The sequence below is a fragment of the Astyanax mexicanus genome, chromosome 7 (assembly GCF_023375975.1).
Source record: "Astyanax mexicanus isolate ESR-SI-001 chromosome 7, AstMex3_surface, whole genome shotgun sequence".
NCBI classification, from domain to species: Eukaryota; Metazoa; Chordata; class Actinopteri; order Characiformes; family Acestrorhamphidae; genus Astyanax; species Astyanax mexicanus.
This window is the reverse complement of record NC_064414.1, coordinates 44,419,384-44,434,115: the sequence shown is the minus strand read 5'-3', so window position 1 is coordinate 44,434,115 and position 14,732 is coordinate 44,419,384. Positions and strand designations below refer to the sequence as shown.

At 36.6% G+C, this 14,732-nt stretch overlaps 1 protein-coding gene across 2 annotated transcripts in view; it reads right to left on the bottom strand.

The window, feature by feature from the left end:
- zdhhc5a (zinc finger DHHC-type palmitoyltransferase 5a) overlaps positions 1 to 11,332 on the bottom strand; it is a 30,427-nt gene extending 19,095 nt beyond the window's left edge. The window contains exons 1-2 of one of the 2 annotated variants that reach the window (XR_001518506.3): positions 10,665 to 11,332; positions 1,364 to 3,530 (exon numbers count right to left, since the gene is read on the bottom strand). Coding sequence is in view for 1 of the 2 variants with exons in the window: in XM_007242300.4 (XP_007242362.3) it covers positions 1,364 to 1,518 (155 nt within the window). In the remaining variant the exon portion in view is untranslated. The remainder of the gene's footprint in view (positions 1 to 1,363; positions 3,531 to 10,664) is intronic. The other variant, XM_007242300.4, reaches the window with a different exon arrangement.
- Positions 11,333 to 14,732: the final 3,400 nt, after the last annotated feature.

Genomic DNA, 14,732 nt, shown 5'->3' with positions numbered 1-14,732 from the left:
GTGTGGACATTCCCCAGCTATTCCCTGAGGTAACACTTTATAATCAATTTACAAACTGCTATCCCATGACATTTGGCGTGTCAGTGTAGTCTGGGCAATAGGTCACTGTGATTAAGTAATTAATCATTTAGAGAGAGAAATTTGAAAATAATTAGTACATCTATTAAAACATTTAAAAAAGAATATTTGACCCTAATTTTCACAGCACTAAAAACTATAGGAGGGACTAATGATCAACCATAAAGCTTAGTCTGTTTAACATTACTGTGTAAATTATTATCACTTATTTATTTGGTTTTTATTTACTACAAACCTATGTGCAATTTATACACACTGGGGAATCATGTTTCATCTAATCTTAGTTTTTTCTAGATTTATATATTTTTTGTACTTTTTATATACTTTTTTATGCTGTTGTAACAGTGACAATTTCCCCACTGCAAGACTTATTAATGATTATCTTATAAGGGCTGGGCAATATACATTTAGCATTGTCATCACAAAGTGCAGAAGCACAATAGTCACAATTAAGGACATGTAATGTACAGCCCCTACACTTTTTGTAATGAGAAGAACACGGACAGAATCACAAAACTAAGTATTAATAATTATTTCAGATCTAAACACTAATAAGTAAGTAAATATGTAAGTATGCAAGTAAATAAAAACAAGAATTTGGAATTTTCAGATCTGCATTTTGAAAAACAAAATAATTTATTTCATAGGGCCCTATAAAGTCACATAAGGCAAACTAAACCATATTATAGATATATAGATAGATATATAGATATATAGATAGTGCCACAACCTGCTTAATCAAACATTATGCTCTCATGACATATTTACCAAAGGCAGACTATATTTGATTACTCCAATCTTCGATACGCATAATCCATTATTAATACCTTGAAACCTTGAATCATTACCATTTCTGCTTAATATGCTTAAAATTATTTTTAATAATGCAATATATATTTCAGAACAACAAAATACTACAATGTTAGTTTGTTTCCAATATTGTGCATCCCTAACTCCCACATTTATTACTACATAAAATGACTTTAAATAATACAGGCTCCTCCTACATCATCTCTATCCATGTGCCAATCATCTGCAGCTGATGTGCAGCTGTGCTGCAAATGCTGACACTTTAAGTAGTAATAAATAATAAAAGGATGTCCTACTTTTTCTAGAAATAAAATGCATTTCTATTAATTACACTACACAAATCAGTGGTATTTGTTTTACTTATAGTTCCTCGGTCACTCTGTATTGTTAACATGAAAAGCAAATGTGCATAATTATGCATATATTTAAATATATATGTTATGCATATATTTGTGTGTGTGGCCCGCCTACTCACGTGAAGCAGAAGAAGAGCGTGGTTGCTCCCACGAGGAAGGCTGTCGCCGCAGACACAGGAACATAGCGACTGGGACGGAGGGGGCGGGATGGAAGTGTGGGATGGGGCGGGGAGGCGGGGCCAGACACACCCCCACTCTTACTGCTGCTTGGCATCACCCAGGGAACACCAGGAACATCCGCCACAGGAAAAACTGTCCTTCTCAGTGAGTGAGAATGTGAATGTGTGGGTGGAGATTAAGGAAGGAGAGGCTGTTCTTTTCTCCCTCGCTTCAGCGGAAAGACGGGCCACAGCCTCTGCATAGCTTCAGCAGAAAAGTAGTTTTTTTTAAATTGTTCGAAAAGCCAAAAAAAAAAAAAAAAAAAATTTAGCAATGACTGGGCTGGAGAGGTCTACACTGCACAGTCCTGAATACTGAGGTCCATGTATCTCTTCAACACTACAAGCCACTTTGGGGTGAAAAATAGAACAAAACTAGTAAATACAGAAAAAGATTGTATGAAAATGGCTTATTTGAGATTATTAAGGATAAAAGGAAGCAACTGAAAGGTAGGTTCTCTGTACTTTGATTGGGCTCTCTGTAAATCGTTGATTAAATATTAATGAAGTTCTCTCTTAAGATACACAAAGACAACAATTAATTGTAGAGCCTTAAGAATAAAAGAAAAATAAGTTGGTCATTTTTGAAGTCATACAGTCATAAAACCAACTTCAACGTAAAAACACTGACAATAAAAGGCAGTAGAATAACTAATAAGCAAAAATATATCTAAATAAAATATGGCTCAAGTGTTTTTTGGTGAAAGTAATTTTACAAAATAGTGTTGAAGTAATCAAGTGTTTTCGGTTTTACAGCTAATCCAATGCGCACAGTCCTGTGCATGAAATTTAAAAAGACCATATAAATTAAAGACTGAGTGAATTGTGTGGCAAACAAATTTGGTTTTACAGTACAACTGAAGAGGTAGAGAAGAAAACGTTTGTGACTTGATTTAGTCAGTTTCTGTCTTTGTATCTTTAGCAAACGTTGTCTTAGTAGGGGAAAATAAAGAAATAAACTTCGCCTTTCTGACAGACATCCGAGCTCTGAGTGCAGTTTAAAGCTCTCAAAGCCTCCCCAGAGGGCCTGATGTTTGGTTACAAACACAGCTGAACGCAGGAACTAAATCAAACCTGAAAAAATGCAGCAAAATAGAGTAAAAAAATAAAACAAACAAACAAAATTATAAGAGACTATAAGAGAGTGCTTCTACCGTTTTTTTTTTTACAGCAATGTTGAAAACGCTATGATATTGGCACACAAATGATACAAAAGACTACAAGCTAAAGCTGCTGATTTTACTGCTGTCATGAAATATGTGGAAATATGTGTCGTTAGTCAGCTCATTCAACAGCGTACTTCATCACTACACAGAGCATGTTTTAGTCTCTCTTTACCAACTCGAAGCATTCTTGATCTGGGCCTAAAGAAGGCCAAAGAAAGTGACTGCTCACTTTTACAGATATTTCCTACAGCTAGTTTGTGAGATGTGAGCTTAAACTGAGTCTAGATGAGGCTTCAGGCTTCTAACTAACTGCACGGACAAAAAGCTAACCATCTACAAGAACAATATGCAAATAAACTAAACTTAAATAAAAACATAAAAAAAAGCCCTGAAGCACAGCACTGCCTCCAATCGCCCACATAAACAGTGAAGTCTTAATATAGAGAAAAAGCTCACTCCACTTCTCAACTCCTGAGCCCAGATTCAGGTCAGTGGAGCGACTCTGAAATGAGGACCACACAGAGCTATAAAGAAATTCCCAAACTCTCAGGTGAGTGAGGTGAGAAGAAACAGAAAAGCAAAAAGTTCACCTCAGCCCTGAGAGACTTTAGGGACTTCCTCGTGCGCTGGTGTGTGTCGTGGCCAGCTGTTGCCTCTTGGTCAATGACCGAGCATTACATAAGGCCCTCGGAGGGTTACGGTCTCAAGCCCAAGCGACTTGGGCCATGCCTGCAGTTACATTAGTGTGGGTGTGTGCATGCATGCGTGCAAGAGAGTATGAATAATCCATTGAACGGAGAAAGAAGTATAACAGGTTAACACGTCGGTCGCCAGCTGCAGGGATGCTCCTTCCTGGAAGGTGTGGTGGAGTTAACAGCAGCCCACAATCAGCCCACTATTATCTGAAAGAAAGAGAAACAGAGAAAGAGTGATGTATTATTTAAAGCTGTGAAGCAACCGCAGTATATACAGCTCTGGAAAAAATTCAGAGATCACTTTAGTTTCTGAACCAGTTTCTCTGATTTTGCTATTTACTGGTATATGTTTGAGTAAAATTAATATTGTTGTTTTATTCTATAAACTACAGACAACATTTCTACTAAAATCCCAATGTAAATATTGTCATTTAGAGCATTTATTTGCAGAAAATTAGAAATGGCTGAAATATCAAATATGATGCAGGAATTTCAGACCTCAAATCATGCAAAGAAAACAAGTTAATACTCATAAAGTTTCAAGAGTTCAGAAATCAATATTTGGTGGAATAACCCTGGTTTTTAAATCACAATTTTCATGCATCTTAGCATGTTCTCCTCCACCAGTCTTACACACTGCTTTTGGATCGTTTATGCCACTTCTGGTGCAAATATTCAAGCAGTTTAGCTTGGTTTGATGGCTTGTGATTATTCATCTTCCTACTGATTTTATTCCAGAGGTTTTCAAATTCGTAAAAGAAACTCATCATTTTTAAGTGGTCTCTTTTTTTCCAGAGCTGTATGTACACTGAAGCACTGAAGACAGGTGACTATCATGAACACATAAATGAGTAGCTATCAAACACAGTGTTGCAAAGACTGGCCGGCACTTTCTCACATTCAGATTAGATCTGTATGCACCGCAGAGTGACTGTGTGTGAGAGAAAGACAGGGAAAAATCATCGCATTCACAGCGCATTACTCTAGAGACAAGCACAGACAAACCGCTTTACCCTGTTAACACGCTTCAGTGGTCTGGGCTATTTTCTCATCACTCTCTCAATCCCTGTCTGCAAGGTCACCACAAGCCATCCCGCTCATCAGAACACCTGCATGGGAGATAACCCAGTGACAGATCCAGAGTGTGGCTAGATTACTAGTGGACATCCAATTTATTTTTGGCAGGAAAAATAAACACTATTTGTATGATAATACTGATCAAAATATATAAATAAATAAAAATAATATGTAAACAATCAGCTTATTTTTTACCAACCAAGTATTTCATCAACCTTGGAATAATTCCATTATATTATGAGACTTATTAGTAGATTTTTTTTAAGAACACACTGAATCTTATGTAAGCTCTTTTTGTTGCTGCTGACAAGATATCACAGCAAGCTTTTACTAATAAATAGTCGGCATGAGTTAAGAAGTTGATGATTTTATAAGCTCACTTCACAGCTGCTTAATTAGGTATAAATAATGTAATTTAGCAAAACTAAACATTAAAGAGACGACTGAAGTGCTTTTTGCACAGATTTGAGCATGTGGTGGATCGTCCTATTATCACCTCCCAGATGAGCAGTCTTCTATTTTAGTTCTAATCATTTTTAGAACAAATAAGAGTAGTCCTTATATTGACAGACTGTAAAATGCAACATATTAAAAACATTTTGGTGAACTTGTTATGCAATTAGTGCTGCAATGAAATTTTGTTGGCCATTAATTGTTATATTCATTCAGAGGATTACTTGCACTTTAATTCGTATCACTTTTTTTTACTGTTAAGCAGAATTAACCTTGTGAATGAATAGGTGAGTTAACATGGGATAGACAGCTCTAGTATATGATCCCTCTGGGAAGAAAGAGCTAATGTTACATAGGAAGGAGCACTAACTAGAGCTAGGTACAGTAATTCCATCCTGTTACAGCACTGACAGAATTACTATTATTAGAAGTACTATAAGCTCTGAAAATCCCCAAGTCTCATACAAATTTCCAAAACCTGGTCTGATTTGCTGGTCACATTTGCATCAGTAAAACAATTAACATACTGTTAATTAATCAATAGATATAAGACCTGTTGGTATAATAAACAGATTTAATTTGATTTGGTATATCTTACAGATACTCACTGTTGATCAGAATAGGATGACTAGGGTGATTGAACACCTTACAGCTCTACCCTTCAGCTAATCACGTGGATGTTTAAGCACCAAACTTGAAGACATCTCTGGAATAAATGCTTAAAAATAATGATTTTATCAAATTGAAAACCTCTGGAATATGATAAAGGGGAAGATGGATGATGACAAACCATCAAACCAAGCTGAACATAAAGTTATCCAAAAGCAGTGTGTAAGACTGATGGAGGAGAACATGCCACGTTGCATAAAAACTGTGATTAAAACTATGATTATATTTGGTGTGATTATTCCACCAAAAACTTTTTCTGATTTCTGAACTCTTAAAACAATATGAACTTGTTTTCTTTGTATTTCTCCATTTCTCATTTTCTGCAAATAAATGCTTTAAATGACAATTTTTTATTTGGAATTTGGGAGAAATTTTCTTTTTTTCCTAGAGGTTTGTGTGTGTGTGTGTATATGTATATCTAATATTAAAGTACTAAATTCAGTTATGCCGCCACATTACACCACACAGTTGTGACCAGACATGAGTTACGGACCTGGACAGTTTTGAAATGCTTTAAAACACTAGTCATTTAAATCAGGACCACAACAAACCTTTCTTGTTTAAATATTATGCTAGAACACTGAACTGCACTGTTGGGGCTTTGTCTGTACGAATATATAATGTTGAGCATAAATTAACCTTTAAGAATGTACTGTCAATCTAGTTTTATTCCAATTACATAGCAGACTGTGTTAAACAATGCATTTAACCAGTTAAGCACTGTTCTTTGTTCTTTCTTGCCCAACTTTGCATTTAATGACAGTGGAATAGAGTTTTTCATGGCAGAGCAGAGCTTGGTCAAATCGTCTGGTCATGGGAAATAACTGAGAATAATCCTGAAACTTGTCAGCAGTAATTTACATTGCCATATTATCAAAAATAGACTAATATTTATGTCTTAAATATTCACCCCAATCAAAATTAACTGTAAATAACAGATGAAAATATTGTCTAAACCAGTACAATCTACTTTTCACCCAGGAAAGAGTCGCCTTTCTGCAGGTTTCACCACAAACCCATAAGTAACACACCTCATTCAGCTAATCAAGCTCTTCTGAAGTCAGTAATTGGATTAAGGTGTGGGTGAAACTGAGAGCTAGAGTTTGCTGATTTCTCTGTTCTTGCACACCCTTTAGAACTAGTACCAGAAAATGATGCATTATCTAAGGGCTTTGTTAAGGCAAATCAACATAATCCCTCAAATGATTCCTTAAGTATAGAATGTCCCTAAAGTAATTCTTTAAGTGTTGCATCAAATCTCTCAACAATCTATCCCCTTAGAATTACTTAAGGGAACCAAAACTTCCCTCCCTTTAATTCCCCAAAAAACTGAGTATATGGATGAGTTTTTGAGATTAATGAGTTATACAGTCATTGAGTCATCAAGCAGAAGAACAAATGTTTAGAATTTAATTATTCTAAAAAAAGGTCTGCTTTAAAGCATAACATTTGGTAAGATGGTAAAACAACTTCCAAAATCCTGTCACTCTTCTGAACTCATAAACGGCTAAATTTCTCTTACTCAGATATTGTAATATGATGGTGTGTTTCATACTATAACAATTTTCATAACATTTGATTTAAACAAGCACAATGTATTGCCTTGCTTACGCTATCATAATATATTGATATATTGTATTGTATGATAACCCCTGTATCATTTTGCCAAGTTCTTGCCAATACATAGCCCTAGTTTAGAGACATCCTCTGAGTCACTCAAACTCTGTTAAATGGGTTAAAGGTCATCCACAGACACCTTGTGCTGACCTACATTTAATCCCTCTTCATCTGTCTCTCTTCATCTCCACAACTAATACTTTTCACCCACTGGCACTATTCACTGACAAAATCAGTAAATCAGTAAAACTGGAAAGATTAAAGACCCTCGCCAAACCACACTACAGAGTAGAACCTTTACATGCAGAGTAAAACAGTAACAACTATCAAATCAACCTACACAACAACTCACCAGTCGCTTGGTAAAATATTAATTAAATCTACTAATTTAATTGTACACATTTAAATAATCAGAAAAGCAACCCAAAATTGAATGAACTGTGTATTTGCTTCCACTGAGGCCTGCGCCCACAATATTTACATTATTCAGCCTTAGTCTACAGTAGCTGTTAGAAATTCTAATAAGTCCTGTTGATTTTATCCAAATAGACCAAACTCCTTAGTATTATATGCACATAAACAAAAACATGATTTTTTCCCTTTGAGAATGGTCATAAAAAAACAAGAAATTATTATATAGAATATAATGATCTTGTATTTCTGACAAATTGTGCATTCCTATGTCAAAGAGTAAAATAAACATGTGTTTTACAGATATCTTTACAAGGCATTTACAAAAAGAAGGCCTGAAGCTTACTGGTAATAGCATTAGAGCCAATAAGCACAATGAGCAAATGGGAGATAATGCTCAACAAACTACTAACTTAGTGGTCTTCAAATTACAACTGTGCACAATAAGATATTTAACGGTTTGCTCACCATAATCTACACCTCTTTGTTGTTATGTCAAGAGGAGTTAATTTATGACGTTCTGCCTCAAGCAGCAACAAACTGCTACACAGTCACTGAAAGATCTACACTGAATTTGCATTTAAAAGGTGATGGGTGGAGGTAACGAAAAACAATGCACGCTTTTGTTTCTTAAAATCACACAAATGGATTACACAGAACAGCAGTGTCTGTGCATGCACTCGGAATACTATGCACTGGTTAGGACTTGGAAGGGTCACAGAAGAAGCCTGTATGAAGAATGGAGCTGCACAATATTGTTATTACAATGTGCACAAAGGGTGGGTGATAAGGCCCTAAAAAAATAAATTAATTAAATAAGACGACGTTTCAGGGCATTTTTGCAATAACGATATTCAAATATTTGGGACATATTAATGAGAATGATATGGCACACCCCTTAAATGCACAGGTGCAATAGTCACATCTGAAGATGTCCAGTGTTCTGTTATGTCCTGCCACAGTTAATGTTGCATTCACCTTTTTGCTGCTTCATACAAAATGAAATTCACATTGTTCTTATTTCCATGAAACATCCACCAAGAGAATAACTGCCCACCATCATTTTCTTTCTCTAACATTAGATAAATGGAGTGTGTTATTAAGGATGACACGCTGAATCACTGACTACTGGCGAAATCAGAGGGAAAAATTACAATGGCATTTTTTTATTCCCTCAATATCATGCAACCCTAATGTAGGTTAGATAGATACTGTCAGAAAAAAATGCTGCATTGGTTACAGTCCACTGACTGACATGATGTCCACATGACTTGTGGATCCTTTGGATTACACACACAGCCTGTGGTTCTCAAATATTTGCTTGTTTTAACTGCATATTTTTTTTGGTCACTTCAAACCACTTAAAACCTTTTGCACATAAATGTGATGATCAGATACATGCTGGAATTTAATCCCCAGGTGTATCCTATTCTATCTAGTCAGACCTGCAAAAGCTGCAGAAGCGAAACTCCGACGTTGTAGTTACCGCACAGCTGGCCAACATGGCTCGATTTCGTCTACAAATCGTGCCAATTTGGCGCAAATAAAATCTTAAACGAAATAACAGGAGACTGCTTAAAGCGTTAGACCGATTGGAAAGCCTAAAAAGCACGTAGAAAGCTTAAAAAGGACGTGTGCACGCAGACACCGTGAGTGTGTCTGGGTTTTTTTTGGGTGTGTTTCGCTGCAGCTCTAATCGGCAGGGCCCAACGCGGATCCCCGCTCTGTCTCTGCCGCCTTGGTCGCACTATCTCCGGCTTCAGTCTCAGCCAGACTCCGATGAGTAAACGTGGCCCTTTTTTAGGGTGTGGAAGCAAGACACACCAAACCACTGAGTAAAACGGTTCTTCAGCCATATTGTTGACGCTATCTAGGTAAATTAATATGCTGTGCGTAAAAAGCATTATAGGGAATGCATCAAAACTGTGGTTAGTAGACAGGGGCGTTAATCAGGCGAGCTGCAGTGTGATTAACCGCCGGTGAGAAAAAGATTGCTAAACCTGCTTAGCATTAGCTGGCTAACGACAGGCTAACATGTAGTTAGCTAGCTAACGCTATCATATTTTTTTCGTTGAGTGGGGTTATTTCCAGTTAGCTTAACGAGCTAACTACCTAAACTGAAACCCAGTTAGCTTTACAAACAGCTTTATAAAAGTAATTTGGTTTAATTTGAGAAATAGGAAATGACAACCAGTGTATAAGTGGGTCAATAGCAGTTAGCGAGCTTAGCTAACTAACTATATAAAATCAGCAGATAGCTATCTTAGTTTAGCTAACCTGGCTAGGCTATCTAGTTAGGTTGCTAGGTAACGCTAGCCTGCCACTTTGCTAGCCGGCTAATAGGTTAGGTTACTTAAGCTAGGTTATATTAGTTGGCAAAGTCTAGCTAACAGACCCTGGTTGCGGGTGTCCACTGACCTATACTTTATTTAGCCAACACACTTAGCTAAACCAACTACTCAGCTCGTCAACAGAGCAACTGGATTAATATTGGGTGTTTTAAAGCAGGAAATACACGAACATTGTAGTGCAGTGGGCCTGGAGGCTTCTCCCTGGATGAGTACCCGAGCTACACTCGACTTCACCGGTACAATAAACCCAGTCATCTCCCTCTCTGACGGGTTTGTGGTTAAGGGATATAAGGATAAAAGTAGCTCCATTATAAGGACACTATTCTAGGTGAGGTTAGGTTCAGTAGCGAGACTGCTAACTAGCTAACTTAATTGAAACAGCTTTATCCAATAATACTGAAAATATTTACCTATGACATAAGTTAGTGGAAGTCAGTAGCTAGCTAGATTTATGCTAGCTAACGCTAGCTAGATATCAGTAACTTAGTATAAACATATACAAAGGCCGAAACTAGATAACCTATTAGGTAACCTAGCTAGCGATGTGTAGGTGTGTCCCTTTACTGTTTACCCAGCTGGCTAACTAGGCTAAATATTTATAAAGACAAGACAATCGTTTTGACAGATTACCCAAGTTTTGATAGCCATGCTAGCTAGCTAGCTACCTTAGCATATCGCCCAATTCCAGACTGCTTTAGGTTAAATAGCAAGCTAGCTGGCGTTAGCTAGCTAACCTATCAAACACAAAACAGTGTTGACCTACCTGTCAGTTCTCCCACATATCCACACGTCGTTCAATCAATCACATGGGCCAGGATGTAGTTACAGCGATAGATTAGACTGCGTTAAATGGCTTTAATCTCTCGGTTGATTCTTTGGGTGGTGGGTCTCTCAGCGTTCTGGCTATGTATCCAGCTAGCTTTACGACTAAAAGTACAGCCCACTTCTTGAAGCCTAACTAATTAGCGATCTAACAATCTTTCAAACAGATAGCTTGGTTAACTAGCTAAATGAAATGGTTTAATACTGATTTAGCTAGCTATGTCGTTGCTGTCATCATAACGCTACTAGCTACGCTTTCTCGTTCACAGGCAGTACATTTTTCGTTTTTCACCGCACAGCCTCCACGCCTCCTCTTCCACGGGCTGCCCCAGATTACCCCGCCTCCTCTAATCCCATTTGCAGCGACTGTCGATCAGTCGGATCATAAGGACCAATAAGAAAAACAGAAACGTGAACTGGACGAGGTTATGAACTCCCGGCTCTAGTGGCCTTCATGCGAGCTTTTGCTCATAAAGAAGCACCCCACACCTACACACCAACGTGGATGACAGACATACCAGAAGAAAAAAATAACAAACAAAAAAAGGCAAAGGTCCAAACACAGACCCTCTGTTTTAACCACATTTAAAAGCACACGGATAATAAGGGATAGAAAATGACACACTGACATAGTAAACAGAAAAAAAAACCCTGCCCCTGTGTGTTTGTGTCTGTATGAGTGTGTGTCTGCGAATACGCTTACACCAAGGATTAGAGAGACAGCAGGAGTTTTACAGATAAACCCACCCGCACCCACACCCGCACACCCACTCCAATATCCCCACAAAGCTGACCAACATCTGTCACACCACCTCCAGGATCCAAACAACACAAATCTACAGTGATGGGATGAAAAACACACATAAAGCATGAGCATAATAAAACACAGATGCTGGAACAAATTAAATCACGTGCCGCTTAACATGAATTTTTCAATGAATGGCAAGGACAGTTAGACCTGGTACAAGTAGCGTTTGCAACACAGGGAGACAAATTTCACCCCTTAATTTAAAACTTTACTGTTCAGAAATGTATGCATTTAAGTGGTAGCTAAGCAATGTTAAGCCTCTTTTATTCTGTGAACTTCAAAATAAAGATTAATCATATTGTTGTGTTATGTTGTTATGATGTAAGTTCTTAGATTTTAAAATGGCCATTGTGTTCAAACAAATGAAATATTTAGATGTATGTGAGTAAAAGATTGTAAAAATGTAATGTCAATTGCCAATATTGTCACTATCAAGCAAAACCATTGTATTTTTAATTTTTTTACATAATTTGAAGCTGGTTTGTTCTGTAAATTGTCTAAATGTTATGATAAACGGAACGAAAGACATAAAAAATGGACTTTTACTGACTTGCATTGACTTCCATAGAAATATATTTAGTAATAGTATACACTGTTACTTTACTTGTGCTTATTAATAATGAGGCAGATGATAGCCTACACAAATTAAGAAATTTCCCACAAATAGTGGCTGCCGGATATTAAATAAGCCCTCTGATAAGTGATACAGTGAAGGGCTACTATTTACTTTTTAATGCAATCGAACTGTTGGATGGGCCTCCAATTATTTATGACCTGGTGTTTTGATTGTGAATACATTGAGTGTACTATTACTTAATTATGTTTATGGTTCTTAAAGGTTACAGTTTTACTTTTTCAGGCAGAGTTTATTTGGAATTTAATAATAAAATTAGCTAGCTGGAGTTTGTTATTAGCTTTTAGTAGTTAGCATTTGGGTTATGTGTTTGTAAAGCTCCTTCATGTTGTAAAGCTGTAAATGTAAAGTGAGGATTTTGTCACCATACTATATGAGATCTGATTATTAAACATTGTGTTCTTTAGCTACTACTATTTTACAGCTACAGATTGTCTCATGAGGGAATGGCTCTACAGCAAAGTCATTTTTAATTATATTTCCGGGGGGACCCACTGTTTTGCACATTTTCAGGTATTCTCTCAATCTATAATGCTGTAGTTAAAACTATGCAGGTCAATGTGTCCTCAAGGCTAGATTCGCAATGTACAAAGTTTTTTAATCTGGTCCTGGAGGGCCACTGCCCTACACAGCTTCTAAATGTGCTTCCACCACACCTGACCCAATTAATTAAGTAATTACCTAATTGTACAACATGTGGAACAGTGTTACTCTAGAACGAACACTAAGAGGCACTTATCTGCATTTTTGTTTTTATTTTCTCCAGGTTTAGGAACTGACCTGTGATGAATTGGATACAAGTTGACTGACAAAATGAGCAAGCAAGTGTTGTGGGCCAGAAACACATGGAAAAAGGTATGTAAAATGTCACAGTACATATATAGATCATGTTTTATTTTCCACCACTTCTCTTTCGCCTGATAAATCCTTTCAAACTATCCATCTTTGTTGCCTTTATTTTAGTATTCATTAATGGTAAACAATACAATGATGAAATACAATACAACAATGGTGAAATCATAGTGATACATTGATACAATTGCATTTAAAGTAATTTTTACAAGAAGCATTTTAATGCTTCAAATAGTTTGCAGGTCTTTATGGAAATGTTCATTGTGGGAGAGTAACAAGAGCTGCATCCTCAAACAAGCTCTAGCACACTAGTTTTAGCACAATGAGTAAAGCATATATACAGCTGTCAGTGAGCATAAACAAATATGTCAGCTACATTTCCAAAGATTTCTGGAATTTACAAGCAATTGCATAAAGGTGCTTTCTCCTGAAAAAAAAAAAAAATTCTGTCTAATATTATTAAACTCTAATTAATGTATTAAAAACTAATATAGTTATTAACAGGAATAAAGATGAAAAAGACACCATGGTTCAAATCAAAGCTTATGGTGAGACAGCAATTATTAAAAACAATTGGTATATAACAATTTCAAAAATCTTAAAATTGGTTTATATTGCGCTTTCTTTGCTGGCTGATTAACACTGTGAGGACAATCAAGCTGAGGTTCAAAATTAAGCTCCTTTTCTCCTCTCCACCCCCTTTGTGCTACAAATGGCCATTTGTGTAACTGGGTATGATACATGTTCTAACTGAGCCTCTCCTACCTAATTCATATTAGGAGAGTAAAAACAGAACTAAACAGCTTTAATGGCAAAAAAATAAAATAATTGAATTTAAAAAGAATGTCCTAATCAGTAGATTATTGGAAAGTCAGGATAGTTTTCAATACAGAATTATGTAATATTAGACAGGAAAACATGTCATATGCAACACAATGTTTTTTTTTTGGGGGGGGGGGGGGGGATATTCTTATGGAATTGCTTGTAAAAGTCATGGGAATGTAGCTGTGACATCTTTGTTTTAGCTCATTGACAGTTACCTTTGTTTGCATATTTTCTTAGGATAGTGTTATGTCAGTCAGGTCAAGCCCTCATTTTTTAACACTGAGAATTCTTTGGCATTTTAGTTATGTTGATCTACAGCTGTAGGCATTGTTAAGTACAACAAGTGTCAGTTGTACTCCTGTATTATTGCTTTACATCAGTGTCTGGGAGCAGAGTTAAAGCACTACATTACTGGTGACTACTGGTGTCTTTTGGGGCAAAGCAGAAAATGCTATTAAAATGTTTTGGCTTTACTGACCTGTATGTGATCCCATGTTTTATACCTAATTTAATTGCATAATTAACACCACTGATTTTAACTCCAGGTTGTTCATTACAATTGCATGGTGTGTGCTTCTATACAGCTTTTGTGGTTGTGTGTATCATTTCCATGTACCAACATATTTTTGCTAATCTTTTTTTATAGTAATATTTTTACTAATGAAACCACAAACATGTGGTACTACATCAGCCACTTGGCAACACCTGAGCAATTCAATGATATACTACAGCTACTGTCTGGAATACCAAAGAAACAGCCTAGCAACCAATTAGCAACTTAGCAACATCATGGGAACTGTTTAAAATATCTTGGCAACCACCTAATAAGAATTTAGTAACACCATATCAAGCAGTGTACAGAACCAAAAACAGAGAGCAACACATGCCAA